This window comes from Apteryx mantelli, chromosome 2 (genome assembly GCF_036417845.1).
Source record: "Apteryx mantelli isolate bAptMan1 chromosome 2, bAptMan1.hap1, whole genome shotgun sequence".
NCBI classification, from domain to species: Eukaryota; Metazoa; Chordata; class Aves; order Apterygiformes; family Apterygidae; genus Apteryx; species Apteryx mantelli.
In genome coordinates, this window is record NC_089979.1 from 14,347,835 (window position 1) to 14,369,886 (window position 22,052).

At 37.3% G+C, this 22,052-nt stretch overlaps 1 protein-coding gene across 5 annotated transcripts in view; it reads right to left on the bottom strand.

The window, feature by feature from the left end:
- Positions 1-22,052, bottom strand: part of COL14A1 (collagen type XIV alpha 1 chain) — a 137,712-nt gene that overhangs the window by 54,213 nt on the left and 61,447 nt on the right. For 3 of the 5 annotated variants that reach the window (XM_067290214.1, XM_067290209.1, XM_067290213.1), the window contains exons 15-25: positions 20,329-20,455; positions 19,118-19,257; positions 15,296-15,428; positions 13,322-13,393; positions 12,345-12,496; positions 8,690-8,819; positions 7,524-7,646; positions 5,894-6,043; positions 5,060-5,176; positions 3,018-3,164; positions 723-797 (exon numbers count right to left, since the gene is read on the bottom strand). In XM_067290214.1, coding sequence (XP_067146315.1) covers positions 723-797; positions 3,018-3,164; positions 5,060-5,176; positions 5,894-6,043; positions 7,524-7,646; positions 8,690-8,819; positions 12,345-12,496; positions 13,322-13,393; positions 15,296-15,428; positions 19,118-19,257; positions 20,329-20,455 — 1,366 coding nt within the window. The remainder of the gene's footprint in view (positions 1-722; positions 798-3,017; positions 3,165-5,059; positions 5,177-5,893; positions 6,044-7,523; positions 7,647-8,689; positions 8,820-12,344; positions 12,497-13,321; positions 13,394-15,295; positions 15,429-19,117; positions 19,258-20,328; positions 20,456-22,052) is intronic. The other 2 variants (XM_067290210.1, XM_067290208.1) reach the window with 1 other exon arrangement.

Genomic DNA, 22,052 nt, shown 5'->3' on the forward strand with positions numbered 1-22,052 from the left:
AGAAACAAAGAGGCTCAAAGGAAGGTTAGTTTCTGAACATGTTTCGTCTTGAAGAGAAATGTTCATCAAAATCCAGAGGATGGGACACGAAGATATATACTTGTATTTCTGGTTTTCTGCTCATTACTCTTCTTTGGATTAAAAAAAGCATTTGCTGCTATGCAGATCTAAAACACACACACAAGGTCTTTTTTTGTACTTATGGATTAAATCTTCCATCACTGTAAGTCCGTTTAGTACACCAACTTTAAGCTGAAGGATTTGGCCTTCAGTCTCCAACAACAACGCTCTCCTCACAGAAATATTTGAGACCCTATATGAAACACTACATGTTGAAATGATAAATAGAAGTCTACATTTAAAGAGGAGAGGATGAACATGCCAGTGCTTTTCTCATTACCTGAAGTAGACATATTTTTAAAAATCATGCTGTTTTAGAAGTTTAATTTCCCCTATGATATCTGCTTCATTGCAAAATATGTATGGTTTAGGAGCTCTGGAAGAAGAAAATCCACGGACATTAATACTCCTTTCTGCAAATTTCAATAGAACAGTGGATGGCAGATTCTTGCCTCATTACATTTAACTAGCTGCCTTAATAGTATAGTTGTAGCAAATGAGTTTTGAAATCTGACCCTTACATATCTAAAATAGTATCGGAAGCAGAAAGCCATTGCATCAACACCCTAAAATTACTCTAAACCCACACATGCAGCACTTACCCTCTTTCGCAGGAGGGACTGTAGGTGGTGGAGGTGTTGTTGAAGGAGAAGTTGGAGGCTGAGTTGGAAACGGTACTGGCGAATACAAGGAAGGAATATCAGAAAATGCTTAAAGAAAAGCCCAGTATATTTTAACTACATAAGACACAGCATTTTCTATTCACCTCTACCTTTTTGGATTCATTTCTAACGAACTAGTTAGGCAATTGAAAAGGTAGGTGAATGTGTGCATGTAATGTCCTCTTCTACTGACCACCTGAAAAAGGATATCACTGTTACAAAACAAATAACGGCTGCATTTCTGAAAGTGATGTGAATGACACAATGTGTTACAGAGCTACAACAGGAACTGCCCCTTTTCTCAGTTTCCCCAGCACAGCAGACCCTGCAGCAGCCCCTTCCTTTAATGAAGGATGAAGAAAATGAAAATGAAGATTTTTCTGAGTTCAGTAGAAGACCTTATCATCTTTTCCAGCTGAAACGAGGTTCCTAGCATAACTCCACAGGACTGTGGGTCTGTTGTCTGATGCCCATGACTTTTACTAAGGCTGCTATACAGAGTTTCTAAAACTGGTTCCTCACCCTTCACATAAAGATTAGCTTTGGAATGACAACCTCCCAGAAACCTAGCTGAATAAATACATGATCACTGATTGACAACTTTGCTGAATATAAGAGCTTTGTTCAGTGCATTTCAACACAGTTTTGGCTGAACTCTCAAAGATAACATGCACATGCTTGATTTCCACATCTATAGCTCAGGAACAGTTCCCACTTCTGTCCAACAACATTTTTTCCAAATTTTTCAATGCAATTAACATAAGAAACAACAGGTGATGTAACTAAACATTGTTCCTTCAAGTAAGACTGAACTTGGTCTTGGTGAACTTGGTGTTTGTTATAATATACAAGTTACAGTTATAGTTAGACAATGGATAGAGTTAGATACAACCAGCTTGGGAAAGACACCTATCTTGGGGAAAGACCAGTGCCATTCAACACAAGACTCATCTCCACATCCAAGTTCCCTCCCTTTGAAACCAATAGTTTTTCCATGGGCTTCAACAAAGCAAAGGGCCAAGACTCCAAAACACCTACAAAGTAACTAATGCCTGGGGACCTCCACAGACCCAGAAAGGTCAGGAGCTTCCATTTAGAAGGTGCCACAACTGCAGTAAGGTAACTCGAAAGGCAGTTCTCAGCACCAGAGAGGTACAGGCCAGTCTGAACAGTTCATTTTTCTGATGTGATACAGTAACTCTTCTACATGATAAACCATCTTCCTCAAATCAACTTAAGGCCTGTGACTGCTATCTCCTTAAAGGGGGAATGCGCAGGCCAGGGTAGGTACTTCTCTTAACTTCCCTAACTGCCGAGCGCAGGGAACACATTTCGCCAAAAGCAGCAGAATTTTGGCCTGTTCCTCACTGCCCTGAGAGTGAAGATGACAATGAGGGTTGGAAAAATGAGAAGTGGGAGTCATGCATCTGTGCAATTGTTTCTTACGTGAAACCATAGATATGGGAGGGTCAACTTGAAGGGGAAAAATGATAAAAATGTGTACCCTGAGAGAAGGGTAAGAGCACCATGGTGTATAGTAACATAGTATGAGAAGAAGCGTATCAGCTGGGTTGAAAGTGGGCTAGAAGAAAGGAAGAACAATATTAAAATGTTTTATTTCATTCTGCCCATTCTGTATTTTGTTTCACAGTATTTGAACCCATGAAAGCAAGATCCTGCCTTCATACATGTCTGTCATGTTTTTCTGCATGCTTTGTGTACCTGAAAATTAAACAAGATACTTTTTTTAAAAAAAGTACATCAGTAAATTGCGTATCAAAGTCCCATTTAACTTTAAATTACTCAGACACTGGTTAAAATTTTACTAAAGGACAAGAGTTGCAGGATACAAAATTTTCTGTTTCTCTGTTTGGTTCATTTCTTTACCTTTGTTTTTTTTCTTCTCACAGAGTCACAGATTTTAAGAAAATGTCCTAATGGAACTTTTTATTAAGGGAGGTAACTCATACTCCCTCTTTCATTCTCATTAAGAAGCCCAACACAGTTGTTGAATGTGAATACTGACTTCACAAGTAATACACAGCAATTGTGTAAGAATCAGCTGGAAGAAGCAGCCTTTTGTGCACTTCTGCAGAGGAGTCACAATGCAGCTGAAAAATTAAAAACTCAGCTAAAGGAAACTCCATAGTAATAGCATATTTGCAGTCAAGGGCAAGAAACAAGAAGCAATAGAACATTATCATTGTTGGCTGAACTCTGATCAATTTTACTTACATGTTGTTTCCATGATGCTCACAGCAGGGCCCTCTATCTCCTGAAGCTGTGTATGAACACTGATTTTATATTCAGTGTCAGGCATTAGCTCAAAGAAACAATGTCTAGGCACCCCTCCACCAAGATTTACCTCTTGCTTTTTCCCATCTGAAATCACACAAGAAACCATTAAAACACATTTTCCTATCCTGTTTTATTGGATGGTGTAACATAAGTCTGAAATTAGAAGGGACATAACAGCAGATGAATGGCAAGTGGTAGACATAAATTAATAAATCACAGGATGACTTCTGGAAATTCGCCTCTGTGCAGAGGCTTCTGCAACATTTCAGCCTTCATATTAAGTAGGAGCTGAGGGATGTGTCATTTGCAGAAAAAAAAAAAAAAAAAAAAAAAGATGTATTTCATCCCATGCATTGAAGTTAATAAAAACACTAACGCAGTCATCAATGGGCTTTGGATCTGGTCCTAAATTATCAGTGTCTAATGAGGACTTGTTGCATTTTGTAATTCTGCTGAAGTCTTTGTCTAGGCCTCTGGTTCTCAGAGTCTGTAATGTGCTTAGTAATTGCAGGCCGAACTGAATTAAACAGCGAGTTCCAGCTTCCACTAGTAACCACTTAACATGGTGGTTAAGGAATAGCATTTATAGTGTTCTGAAATTAATTCAGTTAAATTCTCAACTGCAAAACATGTCTACAATTGAAAAAGTGTGAACACTGGAAATAGCACAATGCACACTTTAATAATAAGAGGAAAACCTTCAGCACAATTCATAATCTGTAGCAGAAGGAAGCATTATAGTGAAACACAAGCAATTGATCTCACATTCTACAGAGGATATATAAAAATGCCAAACGGTCATTCACTGCCAAGGAGAAAACATCTGACGCTTATCAGGAGAAGCTGCATTAGTATAAAAATAATTGATCACTGCCTGAATGGGACAAATCTGATAATCACAACTCTTCATGATAGGTGTTAATAAGAAGCAAATGTTCACACTTTTGTTCATTCTATTAATATTTGGGCTTTCTTGGCTCAGTTAAAACAATTCTGGCAGTTCTCTATGATAAGGAACACTGTACCAAGAAAGCAGAATATTGGCTGGCTCCTAAATGAGAAGAAAATCAGTGCTGCCTTGTGTCAGCAAAGATCTGTGCTTTCTGCACTTGTCTGTAGACCAGGCCTTCAAATAAACCATATCACCATTCATTTGCCATACCACAAAAAAGATCATAATTTTTTGCAGTCAAATTAGTACTACTTTTCATGAGAGCTTTGATAGATCTCGTTAGAACCTATTAATTAAACTTCTCACAAGTTATCCAAGTGTCTAATTTGTCACCATTAAAAAACTCATTCACGTCTACCGGGGATAAGAGAATTAGTCTACATAAATAGTGACTTTCTCCACAACCTCTTCTGGCTACACTGAGACCGACAGCGAGTGATAAGAGGTTATAATTCACTTTCTATACAGTCTGAGCTGAAAGGGTCAAGACACCATGTGTTGCCACATAAAAATATCTCATGCTTATCCAGATGAGTAGCATTACTACAAATTAACCATCAACTGAATGAGAACAGACAAAACTGGACCCTGTCCTAACTCTGAACATGGTCTGCATTCAATCAGAGCTTTCCCCACCTTTCTATCCTCAAGTCCATCCTAACCCTACAAGACTAAAATCTACAGAGTGATCATTGATGCTTTATTTAAAATCTTGGATGTATTCAGTTCATCCTTTATCCATCTTCTGTCCCTCACACCAGTGACAAGCTCAGGTAATCACCTATCTTTTACTGACAGATAGAACTCCCTCCCATCAACAGGACAAGTTATCGACATCTATTTGATCTAAAATGACAGGAATGCTACTTCCATTCCTGAAACTTTTAACGTGTAGAGTCTTTCAGGAGCCAGTCTACAGGTCTGACCTCATGCAATTTCTTAATTCATACAATTCAATTCTCTGGGTACAGCAGCTGTAGCCTAACCCCGTACAGCAGGGTGCATATCGAATGATTTAGTAACTTACCCACAAGCGATTCTATAACTACTCTATATGCAGTAGCATGTCTGTGAAGCTGCCACTGAGCACAGAGACTAGTCATGAGGACTTGGTACGCATCCAGATTTGTCACGCCCAAGTACACTGAAAATTAATTATAAAAAAAAAATTAGTAGATTTACTCCTCTAATACGACATACAAGAGAAAGTGACAGAAGAACTACAGTGAAACACTTGTGTCAACTCATTTATAACAAATAATTTCAACAGCTGCTTCCAAAAATGCTGTCAAGAAAATCCAAAAAAGGAAGAAGAAAAAAATGTATGTATAAATACACACACACACACACACACACACACATATATATATATATATATATATATGAATCTTTTGTTCAAAGGTTTGGAACTAACTCAGTTTAGTTAAGATCAACTAATGAACACTGCTAAAATTCAATTAATATAAAAATATCATTATAACAACAATATTTCTGTAAAAGATTAATTTAAAACTAAGGCTTAGATGTATAACACCTAATTCAAATTATATACATGGAGCTAGGAAAAAAAAAAAAAAGAGTAAACAGATTTCCATTAAGGAGATTTATATCTACTATTAGGCAAATATGCTTGAATGCTAAACAGTAACATCTGCTTTATAATGCATCTCATGCTAATGTCCAGCAGGATATTTTAAAGCCTGAGGCAGTCTGATAAAAAAAGAGACTTTTATTTCAGCAGGCAATTAGCACACAACAGAGAAAGACTTCCATGTGAAAATTCACTCAGGGAGCTGCACAAAGCTGAAGTTACAGCGCAAAACAGCCTGTAGAGATGTGAACAGCATGAAATCATTCTTACAGGTTTTGGCTACGCCTGTTAGGGCATCACTGAAGCCTGTTGAGTATGAAGCAAATACTTTAACATTGTACTCTGTTCCACTGAAGAGATTTAGAATGAGAATAGTGTTAATATCATCCCCTACAAAGGTCTCCAATGCGGGCCCAGGGACTGCAAAAAAAAAAAAAAAAAAAAAAATTAGAAAAATCATTTGCTCATCCACTGATCTGCAGGTAATAAAAACAAATCTTTAGGCTTATCCAAAATTACATGCACTCCTAAAGTTTCTGCCTCATTGTTGTTTACCATACACAAAAACAAAGACACTCTACTTTTACTCAGAACAGTGCACAGTCCTTGTATGGAAAGATGCCACAACACACTTGGGAAATTCAGCAGCAGGATTCATTAGGGCTAGACACTGGCATCTGTTAAGACTCTTTTGTTCTGCTTCAGTGACTTACTACTGCCCTAAATAGGCAGCCAAAATCTCCTTAGTTTGATGGTGTGCCAGGACCAACAGGGGACAGCAGATGCCAGCCAGCAACACAGTCCCTAAGGGGTTCTTATACAACAGCTTCATTTAATACTGTACAAAAATGATAATGAAAACAGAAAAGAACAAAACTATCCCCAAATCAGAACTGCAAACAGCTCCTTTGCCATGTTTCTCTTAGCTGTTCTGGATACGCTTGAGAAACCAGACAGCATTGTCTTCAGACAACATTTTAGTCCCTTAATGGTAACACATTCTTATTTCACTCTCAGGAGAGGACAACAGTTTTATAAAGAAATCTGAATGAGAGCGGGTGGCTTGTCTACCAGCAACATGCAGGCAGGCGTAGGATGCAGCACAGACAGACAGGGCAACGAGTACAATGGCAAGTATTTGGGAGGAGTAGGGTGAGAGACGTGAAAGTCAAAGCAACTAAAGCTTTGTTTGCATTGTGAGGAGAAGGAAGCTGAAGGATAGGAGAACCAGAGGCCAGAGGTACAGGAAGGGGCGAAAGGTAGTCACTGGAATAAATGGAAGAAATCAAGGTAAAATGACATAAAAGGACAGACTGAGAGTTGGGTTTGATCAACCTCAAGAAGGGAATGCTATGGGGGATTCTTACTGCTGTCTACAATTACCTAATGGGAGGGTGTAGAGAAGATAGAGTTAGACCTTCCTCTGAGGCAAACAAAAAGATGACAAGAGGAAATGGACAAAACCTCCAACACAGGAAATTTCAATTAGATATTAGGAAAAATAATTTCACAGTGAGGGTAGTCAAACATTGGAACAGATGCCTGGTGATTGGACAGGTTTTAAAATCTCCATCCTTGGAGATATTACAAACTCAACTGGATGAGGTCTGGTGGAACCTGTTCTAAGTTGGCCCTTTTTTGACCGGGGAATTGGACCAGATGATCTCCAGAAGTCCCTTCCAACCTATGTCATTCAGTGATTCTATGAAGCTTTTATACTCAAAAACTGAGACATCTAAGTTAATAGCACTTTAAAGCTCTGTGAACAACGTTGAAAATTGTTCTCTATAGGCTGCAACCAAATAATGTGTTGGCTTTAAGCATAATTCAGCAAAGGACAATGTCAAGACACTCTACAGACAAAAACAAATGACAAAAAGAAATCAGTTTAAAAACTCACTGTTGATAGGCTTGTAGACAATTCTGTAACCCATAGTTGGTGAAGGTGGTGCATCCCAACTAATACGTAATCTGTTGTACCATTCATCTGAGACACGCAAATTCCTAGGAGCAGACAGGGGTACTAAAAGGAAGCAAAGTTGTCCTTTAACAAGTGTATCTCTTATAAGCACAGGCATAAAACTCAGACATGCACATAAAAATAATAAGAGACATCACCCAGTACCCTCAGATTTATGGGTAACATTGTCAGAATGAAAGTGTTAATCAAATTCATCCTTCACATTATTCCAGTGGATTAATGTTGATGTATTTAAGAAAGTTAAACTAAGGATTTAATTAAGAGCTTTGCAACTGTTCAATAAACAATGAATTCTCAAATTAATTCTCAACTTTGTCCCAACATTAAAAAAAATAAGACAATTCAGAGATAATTATTTTTCACATACGTAGCTTCTTTCAATCCAAATGCATTAAAGAGTATAAATCAAGCTCTTGTGAACACTAGAGCTTTCAAATGGATTCAGAGGACTATTTTACAATTTTAGTGCCTGCACAAATGGCACTTCAATTAAGGCAGAAATTACGTCCATTAAGAGAATAATTCAATAAAACTATACTATCCTGACTGGCAGTGCCTGATGAGATGATTTTTTTACCAACATACAAGAGAGAGGGAACTTAAGCTAGAGCCGAGTAATCTTTTGGTACAGGGTCAGAACCCTAGAGATAATGCAACCACTTTTATAAAAAGTTCAGCAGTGTTTCTAATGACCTTTAGGACGTAATGATCTCACCCGAAAGAAAATCTAACAGTACAGTGGTGGGTTTAATTCTATCCCAATGGGCATTATTTATGTTATTTTCTGATTTAGTTGGATTTTCCTTGGTGGGCTATCTATCAAGGACTTACCAAATTTATTCCTTAGCAAATTTCTTCCAATTTACAGTATTTGAGCATAGAATATAATCTCATAATTATAAGTAACCCATTGCTTATAAATCAATGAATTGAAAGTAATATAAAGCTCGAGTCATATAAGTCATGCAAAGTAAACTGACGTTTATACTCAAATACATTATTACAGTCAAGGAAAAAAAGGCCAAAAGAATAAGCCTTTCTTTATACATATCCTGGCCAGAGACAAGCAGAAAGTTTGTACTTACAGGTTTTGCCAGGAGCTGAGACACTGACTCCTTCCCCATCGGAATAGATGGGAGTAATGGTAACTTTGTATTCTGTATCAGAGAGCAGAGGCTGAAGCAGAAGACTGTTTTGTCCCCCAGGCACCATTACCTGGATGGTCAGAGTAGCAGAAACAAATAAGTTTAACGACTAGGGTCCAAAATGTTTTTATATCATAGGTGATATCTAACAACATGTTCCACTAATACAGCTCTACAGCAATCTACAGCTTGCATTTTTAGATATATTTCTGATGCTCTATTGTAAAATAAAATAACTAAACTGTCTCCTCTTTTAAGAAATCTATTAATTATACCTGAGTGAAATTAAAAAAGAGAATGTGCCTATGAGAGACTATAATTTTATATTAAACCTATGAGGCACTACAGCTCCATAAACCAGTGATGTTATCTCCATGGTTACTACTCACAGTTGCACCCTACAGACAAAATAAACCCTCCTATTTTATTTATTTTTGACCTGAAAGGGATTGCCCAAAACTATGCCTATTAATAAAGGTCAGTTGTTATGTCATGGGAGGAAGACATATGGATTCCGGAGATCAGAAAGCATAAATTAAGCAAGCACAATTAAAACAGATTTGTCCTCTCTGCAGTGGTAGCTATTTGAGAGAGGAGGAGCAGGAGTACATGCCACAAAGAGCAGAGGATCCTCAACTGTCATGAAATACTGAAGCTCTGCAGCAGGAGTCCAATCAGGCAACCTGAGAGAAGTGGAGAAGCTGTACACAACCTTCTGGAGAGTTTTGGCTGTGCAAGAGCAAGTGTTTCAGACCGCTGCATTAGGCATTGCTCTTGATAATACAGTACAAGATTTCTTCCTAAGCTGCTCTTCCTGTACTTGCTGAAAACCTTCAGTGGATAACTGCACTTTAGCCAAAGACTCAAAAAGTAGTATCGCAATAGTGGTGATCTAGGTGACCAAGGAAAGCCTTGGAATCTTCTAATTTGTCAACAAAATTTTAATCTCAGAGAGCCTGGAGAGCCTGAATGGGAGCTAAACCCGGCACATGGAATGGATGCAGTAAAAAAGAAAAAAAAAAAAAAGTGTTGATGGCACAACAAAATCTTCTGAGGAATAAAAGAGAAAGCTCTCACCAGTTTTAAAGCTCCAGAATACATTCAAACTACTTCTAATTTTAGCAAGTGATACACGGAAGGAAATTAATCTAGTATACCAAGTGTTGAGACTTGTCAACAAAATATTTCATTCATTGTTCAAAACTGGAAACTATATTAGTGCAAGACCATCTAAAGACATGTGCATGAAAGACCCTGATGCTAAACTCTTCCATACGTATACTTAAAGATACAATCCAAGTTTCTGAAAACAACACACAACTTGTTTTTTTTTAAAGAACGGATACAAGTATTGAGAAGTCCCTCTTCTCCACATCTGCACATCAGCAAACAATATATTTTCCAGCAATGAGAAACATTCTTGGCTTGAAGGAAGACAAAAAATGTGATCCTTCCAGCATGTACAGCACACCCAAGAACATACACATAATTAAGGGCTTGACCCTTCTGTGGTAAAAAGTATTCTATTACATTTTTAGACCTTGATTTTCAGCCAATTGCATCAAGGATTAAAAAAAACTTTTTCATATTTTTTATGGAAAGGGAGGAGTAACTGAAATTTATATCACTGAAATCAGAGCCAAAACAACCTAAGGAAAGCGTCCACCACAGAATTGTCACGCTATAGTATACTTGAGCACAGATTCCACAAAACTTGGGTTGTGCTACAGAAATGTCCTTAAAGATGTGAACACTCCCCCCAAAATTTAATGTGTGTGTCATTTCATTAACATCATATAACATGTGTTATACTTCTCACGTGCTTGAAGCTACATGATAAACTACATTCCTTCAGTTTAGAATATACTTAAAGTACATATTTCAGTCATTCCTTATTCAGCAAAGAATTTATGCATATGATTAATGTCAAAGGCTCTGAAATACATGCTTAATTAGCTTGTTGAATTATGACCAAAGATAGTAAGAATTGTTTACTTAAAATTAAATAATTTGCTGAATTGCAGCCAAGATGCCTAATCTTACAAATTTATTATTTTCTTTAATGCATTTTTGAGTCAACTCAATTCCTTCTAATAGCCAGAATTTAAATACCCTTCCTACAGTTTTAATTTCCTTTCAAAATAATAGCCAGTCATTGAATACTAAAACAGAACTACATTTATATGATCTAGCTGAATTTGATTAAGCTTTCCAGAGCTGACACAGTAAATATGGAATCTGAACTTCTGCCTATTGTCACATGAGCAATGAGTTGCACCCATTACGCTGTGCAAGTTTACTTGCTCTGCAATGTGTTATATACTGTACTATCATATAGTCAATGTAGATTTACTAAGAATGTTTTCCAGTCCAAAAGGAAACCACTGTTTTAAGAGTTTGTTTTCAGATTATAGATGAAAGAGACGACTAAAAAGTATTTTTCTATTAAAGTCTCATAAAAGGTGAATGAAATCAAAATGCAAAAAGGCTATTTCATATTCTTTCTAGAAAAAAATATTCAAATAACTCCTTTTTAAACCATTGATACCGTCTTTAAAGAAAAATAGGGCTAAAATGACAGCTGCTGGTATCAAAAAGAATATCCCATATTTTTAATATAACTGACATGAACAGAAGTGAGTCACATGACTGAGACCAACAAAACTCTACTGAAGGAGGTTGATGGGAATATTTTTGCATTCTGAACGATTAACTTAGAAAATAAGCTTGCACTACACAATTTACTCTATTAAATATATCTACATATAGCTATCTTAAAATTAAAAAATTTGATTTTTGTGGAAACCAAGCATTGTAATATTAACATTTCTCCAAATGTTAAAAAGAAAGTTCTTGGCCTCACAGTATTCTGAGATTATCTCAAAAATTGTGAAATCTTAAAATAGCACACTTAGGATTTTTTTTATTTGCTATATGCAAAGAAGAGTACTCATAGTACTAGTCATGCTTTCAGATATTTTCCTAATGTCTTGAGCATCTGATGCTTTAGTTTTTGTAAAACAATTTTAGTTTTAATCATCACATGATACTAAAAGAATAACAAGCATACTTAGGCACTTAAGTTAAAAAGCGCTGTGCTTACAGTGACATGTTCAGGTCCTGTGAGCAGTATGAGAGGTCTGCATTTGAGCCCTAATTATACTGGCTGAGCATAAAATGAGGAAAGGAACAAAACTGCTGAATAAAAGAAATCCCTCAATTTTTGCACAGAACAATCTTGAGCAGTGTTAAAAGACAAGCTTAGGATAGAGAAAGGCCTAGGATTAACCCCTCCCCCCAAATTAGCCAAATTTAAAAAACATGGGAAAAAGAAGTCAGGCAGGTAGTCTTTTAACCACAACCTCTTTAAACACACATGCAACAGGGCCTTGATCTGCATCAGGAGCATGTGACTGCCCTTGTGTGCTATGCATCAGGCACTGCAGGATCAAAGCTTTCAAGTTCAATCTCAGTAATACCAAACATAGATCATCTCCTAACTGCAACAAGAGTGTCACATAAGGTGACACCATGCCTTAGAAATTATTAAACAAACTTTTCAAGCCTATTAACCATGCAAGGAACCCATACAGACCATTCTTACCGCTTCCTCAGCACGATCACCTCTCGCAGTCAGATAGGTCACTCTGAACTGCTGAACATTGTGATCTGAAACGTCCCATATCACCCTCAGGCTTGATGTTGTTTCATCATCTATAACAAGGTTTCTTATTCCTGGTCGAAAAACTAAAGCCAAAAATAATTCAATTAATAACTTCTAAACTCTATATTTAGATTTAAAATTTGTGCTAGTTATCATCAACTAACTGCAAGCGACATTACATCTCCACTGAAGTCATGGTGGGTCTGCAGACCCATCTGGGGCAAACACCTACAGTTCAGTAATACCTGGGCTTAATAACAACTAAATATTAATAACTTAATAAAATAATACTTATCTTATGTTCCAGTTAATATGTATTATCCCACATGCTTTGTTTACTTAAATTGCTTGGCTTGTGGAGCTTTAGAATAATCAAAAATCTACTACAGCTAGACTGTTACAGAAGAGAAATAATGTAAAACTGTTGATCCCTAAAAGTCAGCTTGCTAATTCCAGGGAAAACAAACAGAACCCTCAAAACAAAACAAAATTCTGAAGTGTTTTCAGTCACAAAAAAAAGAGAAAAGGGAGCTGGATTTTCCAAATTGGATTCAGTCTCTTTGTTCCTACGTAACATCTCTAGTACCATTCAAAGTCCCTACACCGTGTTACAGTTTGGTTCCTCAATCCCACATGCCAGGTGCAGGCAGCTGGAAACAAGCAGAAGGGTTGTGCAGGAGCAGGATAGTGTGTGCCTTTTGCAGGTGACATCCCACCCCTGGGGTCTACACCTCCACATGATGTGACAAGGGACTGCACTGACCACTTGAACCACCAGGAACTGGGGTTATCAGCCCCTCATTAATATCACAGCTCTCTGCTCCTTGATCTGTTGGGGGTGTTATGCTGCAGAGAGCCTTAGTTGCTTGCCTTCAGCATTTAAACTGTTTACATTTTTTTCCATTTACCTGCTGTTGTGGGCTTAGAAGTTGTGGTACTGCTAGTAGCCACCGTGGTAGGTATTGTGGTAGTCATCGCAACTGAAAAACAACACTCAGCTCGATAACAATTCAACAAGGTAGGGAAGTCACAGTATTTATCTCCTATTTCTAATTATGATAGTGAAACTGTACTCACACACACAAGCATCCCACACACTTTGGGCATTTTAGAAACTAAAAAGAGAACTGTTCATTTAGTTTTCTTTAGGCACATTATTTACAGGATCAGCACTTAGCTCTGCAGATAAGACACAACTATAAATTGTACCATTAAATAAGAATACATATAGTCTTCCACATTTCTGGCTGAGCACTGCACCATGACTTCCACTTTCACCTTTTCTTAAGAATATCTTACTAACCGATTTGAGAACTCTTTAAGTAAAAAGAGGAAGTACACCCAGGAACACTTGGCAAAGGCAGCATCTTTTGGATGGTTAAGGACCTCTTGTTTTAACAGAAGATTCAAGATTAAGCCCCAGATTAATTTATGGGAATCAAATAAGTTTTTGAATTTACACATGAAAAATTCACAGCCATTGACTTAACCAAGTCACTAGCCATAAAAAGAAAATGTGTGCATGAATTTTTAAAGAAAGTTTTTTTTTTCCCTCACTGAATAGGAGAAACAGAAAGAACACACATCAGTTTACATCATCCCAACAAGGATACTACCCTGCTCTTCAGTAGTAATTTACTGATACTTTAATAGGCTAGATTAAAAACAAAATCAAATGTTTTCCCACAGAAAAGCTCCTTTAATATGTTAGAAACAAATTGCTGAAGAGCTGCCTTTTCCACTACTTTCCAAAGTGCTTCATTTAGCAAAAAATAAAATAAATAAATAAAAAATCCATATCCTTCCAGTAAACCTAAAACAGCCTGATTTCTTAGGGAAGAAATAACACTGTCAGCCGAGGACAAGTTATTTTTCATGTCTGATGTAGAGAGGAAGGAGAGGCTTTTTCAGGTTGGTCCTCTGAAATCATCTGCTTGAGTAAAGCCAATTTCCACAAAACTGTACATTTCTCCAGAAACAGGCTTAAAACAAAATAATACATTTTCAGATTCAAACTATTTTAGAGATGGGTATGGTAAGTACTGGTTATTTGAGAGAGGAAAAGAGGGAGATGAACATCTTCAGGGCAACAATTTGATTGCAGATTATTATAGTAGATATTGTTCAAGTATAGCAGTTGCATCTCCATGTGCATCTAATCCAACTCTCTGGCCTGAATCAGGATTCTATGTACATTTAGCAAAGCACTTAAACATATGCTTAAAATAAAAAATATATTTCTTTACTAAATAGCAGTGGATTTAAATACATGACTAAGTATGCCACTGAACTTTAGCAACCTAGCTGAAATAGCTGGCCACTGTTTCAGTTATGAGCTATAATATTACACTGAAGATGATTTTAAGTTTTATTTTTGTTACTTCCATGGTAATTTCACAAGTATTAGTGTAAACTTTCTGGATCGCTATTACAGCCAAGAATGAGTGCAACTCCAGTGAGGATAAATTACAAAAATAGGAAGGAAAAAGGTATGGTGCAAATGCCAAACATTTTCAATGAAATTCTTGTAAACTATTTACTTTAAAACATTTATTCCCCAAACAAAAACTAATATAGCTTCTAATAAGGAACCCTGTTCCATGACTAAATATTGAAATGTAGGATGAAAGAATTCATTATCTCATCCAAAGGCTATTAACACCACTGCTCAGAGAGGGAGCCAAACCATCATCTTGATTCAATACCATCTACCACACAATATTAAATAAGAAGAGCAAAAAATACAATCAGCAAAGCCTTGGTGATAAATCACCATATTCTTCAATGTTAGAGATACTCAAAGATTAATTATATCTTAAACATAAGATTTATGCATTAAATTTTAAAAACTTCTAAAATTCATAATCAATATTTTTTCTTACATGTAGCTCCAAGAACAGCAACAACTTCACTTTCACTTTCATCATCAAAAACTGCCAGCAAAGAAACTTCGTATTCTGTGTTGGGCAACAAACCCTCAATAACATGAGTGTCTGCATCTCCCTTTAAGACAACCTAAAAAACAGAGCAAGGTTAAAGCAAAAGAGTTTTGTGTTTGATTAATTTATATAAGTTAACTGAAGTTAAGTAAGGAAAAAAGATTCTACTTTAAAATCACAGAAAACTACACTCCAATATGCCCAAATAATTTATTAATTACACTGAAATTAGAAGTAACCCAGATAAAGTTTGGAAAAAAATTGTTAGGAGTATTTAGAATGTATTTATTACTTTATTGCTGGCTTGAATGTTCTAATGTGCAATCTTAGACTTTCATCTGCAGCTAATTATTTGCTAAAGCTGACCATGTGCATTTCATTTGAAAATAATCACTGAGATTCCCTGATGAAAGCAACATAACACTAGATTAACTTTAGTTTACTTTTCTACCATTCGAACATCATTACAGCAAACACACTCAGCAATTCCATAGCTTTGCAAAATGCTGTTTCTATACTTAACATACAACTACCTATGTTCAGGTTTTCAAATTTTCACTTTGTCTCTGAACATGATCTCTAACATCAGCAACATTAAGGTAATACCTTTGCAGTTTCAAAAGGTAAGAATACGCTGCCATTAGCTAACATAATTATAATCTGAGTAATGATTCCACACATTTGAATGTTACTCTCAGGGAAAAAAGACCCTGCAAACAGTTGTATAAATGCAAAAGGTTCCTAACTCCACCATCTCTCAGCTGCTTCAGGTTATCACCCTCCCTGCTGCCCAGGCTGGTAGCACAGCACCTCATCTTGGTTCCTCACTCATCAGAACGTCACCTCACACAGTTTCAGTAGTTGGTCTTTGCTGCTGTTTTACCAGGTCTGGCTTGTTCTGATTGAACAGGGTGAGGGATGGCTTGTACAGTCTGTATCACTAGCAGATTTGATGTGTGTACATGAAATGGTAATCTGTGGCAGGAAGGTGGTAGCAAACTGCACAAAGGAGAAATTTATTCCACCGACAGAGCTAGATCCAGAAAGGATGTCTGTCCACAGCCAAAGCAATCAAGTGGTTTGTATGGTGTAACAGAAAGGACATTTGCTGTAGACTTGGGAACTATGGGAGGTGTTTTGCTGATGAATTTGCTGTAATGTTGTGGTGTTTTACAGAGTAAGTTTCCTTGATTTTTACCTACAACACCAGCAGAATATTCACATATGCAATGTCAACTGTAAGAGGAAGGTTTCACTTTGGATCTTTTTGTTTTGTAATATTTTCATTGGAAAGGATCAACAGATGGAGTTGGAAGCAGGGGAACTGTAAAGGAGAATACAAGGAACCTGAGCAGTAATTCTAGTGAAATGGGCTGACTGGTTTTGGGAACAGTTTTTAGGCTATGCAGACAAATACTAGGATAAAACGATCTTTCTCTAGAGTAACACTGGCAAGTTTTTTAAAGGTGGCCACTGTACAAAGGGAATCAAATTAAGGTTTGTAATGGAAACCAAACAACGCTTCTGCTGCATAAAATCTACTACAGCAGTCAGCAGAAATAGCAAATCACACTTTATTCTTTTCACTATCACAGAATAAGATTTCCTTAGTTGACAGACAGGCAAAGTCCAGAAAAAAGAAAAACTGCGTGGAGGAGGGACCCATTAAAAAAAATAAAAATCACAGACTTTCTGAACTCAGAAATAGAAAACGACAGCAGAGAGAGATGAGTTGGGCCCATGTCTTCTGCAACAATCAAATTATGAATTAGGCACCCCACACTGCACTTTCTGGTAAAAATTTTCTTCAGAAAAATTCAGAAGTGAGCTTGAGCGAGTCTAGCTGCTTTCTAAGTAGGTATAAGTAATACCTTCCTTTCCAGTTCCTCAGAGCCTCCAGTCAGGTGTATCAAATCATCATGAACTTTCTATGCATCGTTACTGTCTTGTACATTACTTTGGCATCCTTTCTGAAATGTAACTCCTATCACCCTCCACTCCCTGCCAATTTAGCCCACAGAGAAGAACACAAAAAAGAATACAAGTGCTGAACTTTCAAGCGGAGAGGACAAATAACAGGCATAGCAAGAAGAGTAACCAACGCAAGAGTATAACAACATGCATTCTCTACTTTAACCTACAAATAGAAGGTCACTCTTAAAAATCTTATTCCAGCTCTTTAGTGCTAACGCTGCACAACTCTCACACGCATCAGTAGTGTGTGAAGTAAGCCGAGAGGTGTGTAATTCTCATCACCACTCTGTGACCCCACTCAGCTAATCAGCAAGCCAGGTCTTGGAAGAAAGAGAGGGAGCGCATGTTGTTTCTCTGCATGACTGATCACTTAGCTGGGAAAGAAGTTTAAAGAGGCAACAGCCTGGAGGTATTGTGCTATCCTTGGCCTGACCCTGTTAGAGAAGTCATGCAAGCAAAACAAGAAAGCAGCTTGGGGATTTTTAATATTTCAAGATACAAAAATATGAGGGCCTCCAGCAATTCTTAATGAATGAACTGAGTAAGTGGAACCTTAAAAGTTCAAATATTTTGTGATCATTTATTCTCACACTCAAAAAACACCACAGATACCATAAATCCCACTACAAAAACACATATGGATTAAAGGGATTTGCTGGCAACTGCTCACTGGAAATTAACACAGAAACAAATCAGTCCATCCATTGCAGGGGAAACTCTGGGGGATGACTTGCGTCAGCTCACTCATTTGCAAATTCTTCCTTTTCCTCACCCCCTCCTGTAACTTCTTTCAACAATTCGTGGGACTGCTTCTTGCCAGGTGGAAGGGAGGCAAGAATAAGGCTAGGCTAATTTCCAGAAAAATGCCACATAACCTAGTCTGAACAGACCACTTTCTGCCCTAATGAAAGAAAAAATGATGCGTGAAACCTAGGCCCAGCAACATAATCTTCCCCACCATGCCCTGTGCCCAGGCAGATAGTTTGCAGATGTGGCCCCTCTTCACAGTGCAGGTGCCTACAGAGAGAGATGTCTGAGAGGGTAGAGGAGACTGAGGAATAGAAAAGAGGGGAAAAAGAAAGAGGGAATAAAAAAAAGAAAAGGGAGGAGAGGATATGAGACAGACTATGAAAGAGGAAAATTTGGGAAAGGGATTTATTTGGGAAAGTAGCTGGAAAAAGAGAATAAAGTAGAAAAAGCTGAAGAGATGAAAAATCATTTAAGACTCAGCCTAATGAAAAAATGGCACTACAGAAAAGATGCACAAAGGCCTAGAGCAAAAAAAATACAGCATTGGCAGGAAAAAGAGAAAGAAAATCATAAAAAGGAAAAAATTACTATGTGCAAACTTTTCCCTCTGTAAGGAATGGTTCATAGCTAAAGCTTAACAAGTGATTTTACTGTGGACAGCTTATTAGACAAATTTGGAGCCTCATCTGAGGCTACGACAACTCTCGCTCAGCCACATTCATCTTCTTCACAGCAAAGCAAACAATATGACCCTATGAAAACTGAAGCAGTACAGAACAGCAAAGCTAGGTCTGTGGCAACTGGTACATTACAGACTAGATTGATTATTCGCATATCTCTTCTTTCCTCACCTCCTCTTCAAAACAAACTGGAATATCGGTTTGATTTTATTTCAGAGAGCTTTGTAATGGGGCAGATTCTTCTCTGAATGAGTCAACTGGCCACACTTAGTTGGCAAAAGTTAGGCGTTTGCAGCACAGGTGTCCTCAGAGTGGGATTCCCTCTTCCATTTCACACACTTGGAGACTCAAGGCAACTCACCTCTTCAGGCTTCCCCCCATCCAAAGGTATCCATGCCAATCTATAAAAAGCAATATCTGAGGAGGTAGGTTTCCAGCTGACCCTAAAACTATCTGTTGATGCTTCCTCAACTTCCAAATGCTGGGGAGCTGGAACCTTTTCTGCAAAATATTACACAAAGGAGAAGTGAGAGTAAATTATTTTCTGAAACCTACATAGATGACAACATCAGGCACAAACCATTTCACCTGCAGCTTGTCAGGAAGAGTATAACATTAGAGGCACTGCTGATTCTTTGCCTGTTTACTGGTACTTGGGGAAGTGTTTTCATAACTGGAGGAGGGGAACACCCACAATACATGCTCTTTATGTACTCCAACCACATGCATTAAATCCTCCTTGTTCTCTCTCTACTGAAGGAGCCCCATGCAACCCTCACTCCTCTCCTTTACTCAGAGCTCTGTGCACCATGCTCTTTTCTTTTCTTTCACCTCAGACCAATGTCCCAATCCCTGCCCTTGCCAGAGGCTCTGTGCGCATTCCCACTCGCACTTGGCATGTGGCTATCAGCCTCTTGCTGATATGTATGTCCTTTTTCCTTGTCCACCTCATGTTTCTCTTTCCTCCCTCAAAGTCCTTCTCCTCCCATTGCTATGCTAGAAAAGGTTACAAGTGTTATCAGCCATTTGTTTAATGAACGGACAACTTGCAGAACTGCTCCAAACTGTAACTGTGCTAAAGGGACCACAGGAGCCTTAGGTGTCTTATATTTTCTCCTTTTTGTGTTCCAGTTTCTCCCCCTGTATTTATGGTTGTACCCTTTATTGCCTACACCTTTCACTAGTTAGATGCATGATTCAAAATTCATCACATTTCAGACAGAGAGATAAATGCCATCATGTTGAATGATGCTTCAGAAAGCTGTGGAGACAGCTGCTTCACCACCTAAATGGAATAAAAGATGCTTTAAAAATGGCTGATTCTGTGAACACTGAAGAAATTAATCTTATCCACACAGATGTGTTCATGATGTCAGAGCTTACACCCATGAGTGAGGATGAAACTGGCCCCATTAATAAGGGAGCAATGACACTGAAAACTCCAATGAAATGAATTGTAAGCTCTCCATACATCTGAATCCACAGTCAGAGACACTTGCTGTTACTTTCCAGTAAAGTGAGTGAATATCAAAATTCTTCTTGGAAAACCTTTAAAAGTTCAGCAATACTTACTTGTTGTAAAGCTGCCAGTAAGTGGTTCGGACTGCCCTTCATCATAGAGGGAGAAAATAGCAACAGTATATTCTGTATGGGATGTCAGACTTTCCAGAGTATGTGTTGAAATGCGATCAACTTCCACCTATAGAAAGTGTAATTTGCAGTAGATATTGATCATACTTAGGAATAAGGAAAAAAAAACTGCTTTACAGTATCAGTCTCTGAAATTCTTCTGGGTAATACAGAGAGAAAACATCATGTAATCAGGAAAGAAATTCTGTGAAACTATGAACAAAGATAAATTCAGGGCCATAAAATCTGGCAAAATCCATTAAAAATAGATCTTTTTGTTCATGACAAACTAGAGAAAAGGAGAATACAGTCTTAGTAAGCCTAGCTCACTAGCTAAAATATCAGCACTGTATATTCAGGAATGTGTAAATGGAAGGAACTTCCTGGGCTATCAAATCCAGTCCCTTGTTATTATGGATAAGTGTTGCATAAACTGTTATGGTTAATATTTGTCAAGATAAAAAATGACAGTTTCATCTGGTCTCTATCCAGAATACAGTTAACATGACTTTGCAGAGGATATAAAACTCAAAGCTGTATAAACTGGCAGTGTATCAGTCCAACCATCCAGTGTCATGTTAGCTCAGCACCATAGGGAAAATGATACCAATCCAAAACAAACAAAGAAAATGCCACCTGCTCTTTCAATAGACATAAAAGAACAGTTAAGAAGTTGGTAAAAACCTACTGAACATTCACTCACAGTATAAAGTATATTAAAGCAAGCCCAAGAAGTTCAAATACCATTATGATGAATGCAGACAAGACATTATATATATTAAGATTAACTTTTAGGAAGAGGTCAAGTGATTCCTAACTTAAATGTTAAGGGAACTTGAGGAAAAAAAAAAGACAAAACTTTACACAGACATGCTCTCTTCTAAACTTGGGAACAGTTTCTTTCAGGTTTAATACAAATATTCATCTCATATGTAAGAAAGACAAGGCAATTTCTGGAAAAAACATAATTACATATAGCTACTATTAAAGAATTTTTGGAGGGCTAAGGCATATATGACAACTTGTTTTTTAAGGGATCTGGCCTGTTTTAATAATCAGACTGACTTCATCATCATTTTTCTAAAACTGTTTTCTACTTCTTTTTATTTCTGTATTAATACCATTTCATTTCATCCCAGTTTTCATTCTATCAGAGAACTCAGGCTGTTAAAAGCTAATACAAAACACCTTCAGTCACAAGGCAAATATCATATTGCATAACTAAAACAGCAAGAGTCTAAATTAGAACTAATTGGTATCATCCTGTCACCATTCTGCTCAAGGAAAGTCAATTTTCCCTCCAATATACAACTACAGCAATAAATGTAATAAAATATAGTGAAGCTTTCAGATAGTCTTTTTGAGTAAGCTTTATATCATGACATATGATGTACTGGAAGCCTTGTTACCTGGACTGAATCAAGAATAAGTATTTCCACACCATACACTTAGTCAAGTCTGCAAACCATTACTGACTTGAGTAGTTTTGTCAGTTTGTGTGTGCAAGCTATGACTGTTTTGGCATGTTAGAAGTTTAGAATACTTTGCCCACCTATCTGATGCACTTCAAATATATGTCCCATACTAAGCAAACTGTTGCTTGCACTAAATTTCAGAATTCTTTAGTAAATCTTTTATTACAGCTTGCAAGTTAACATTTGTTTGTA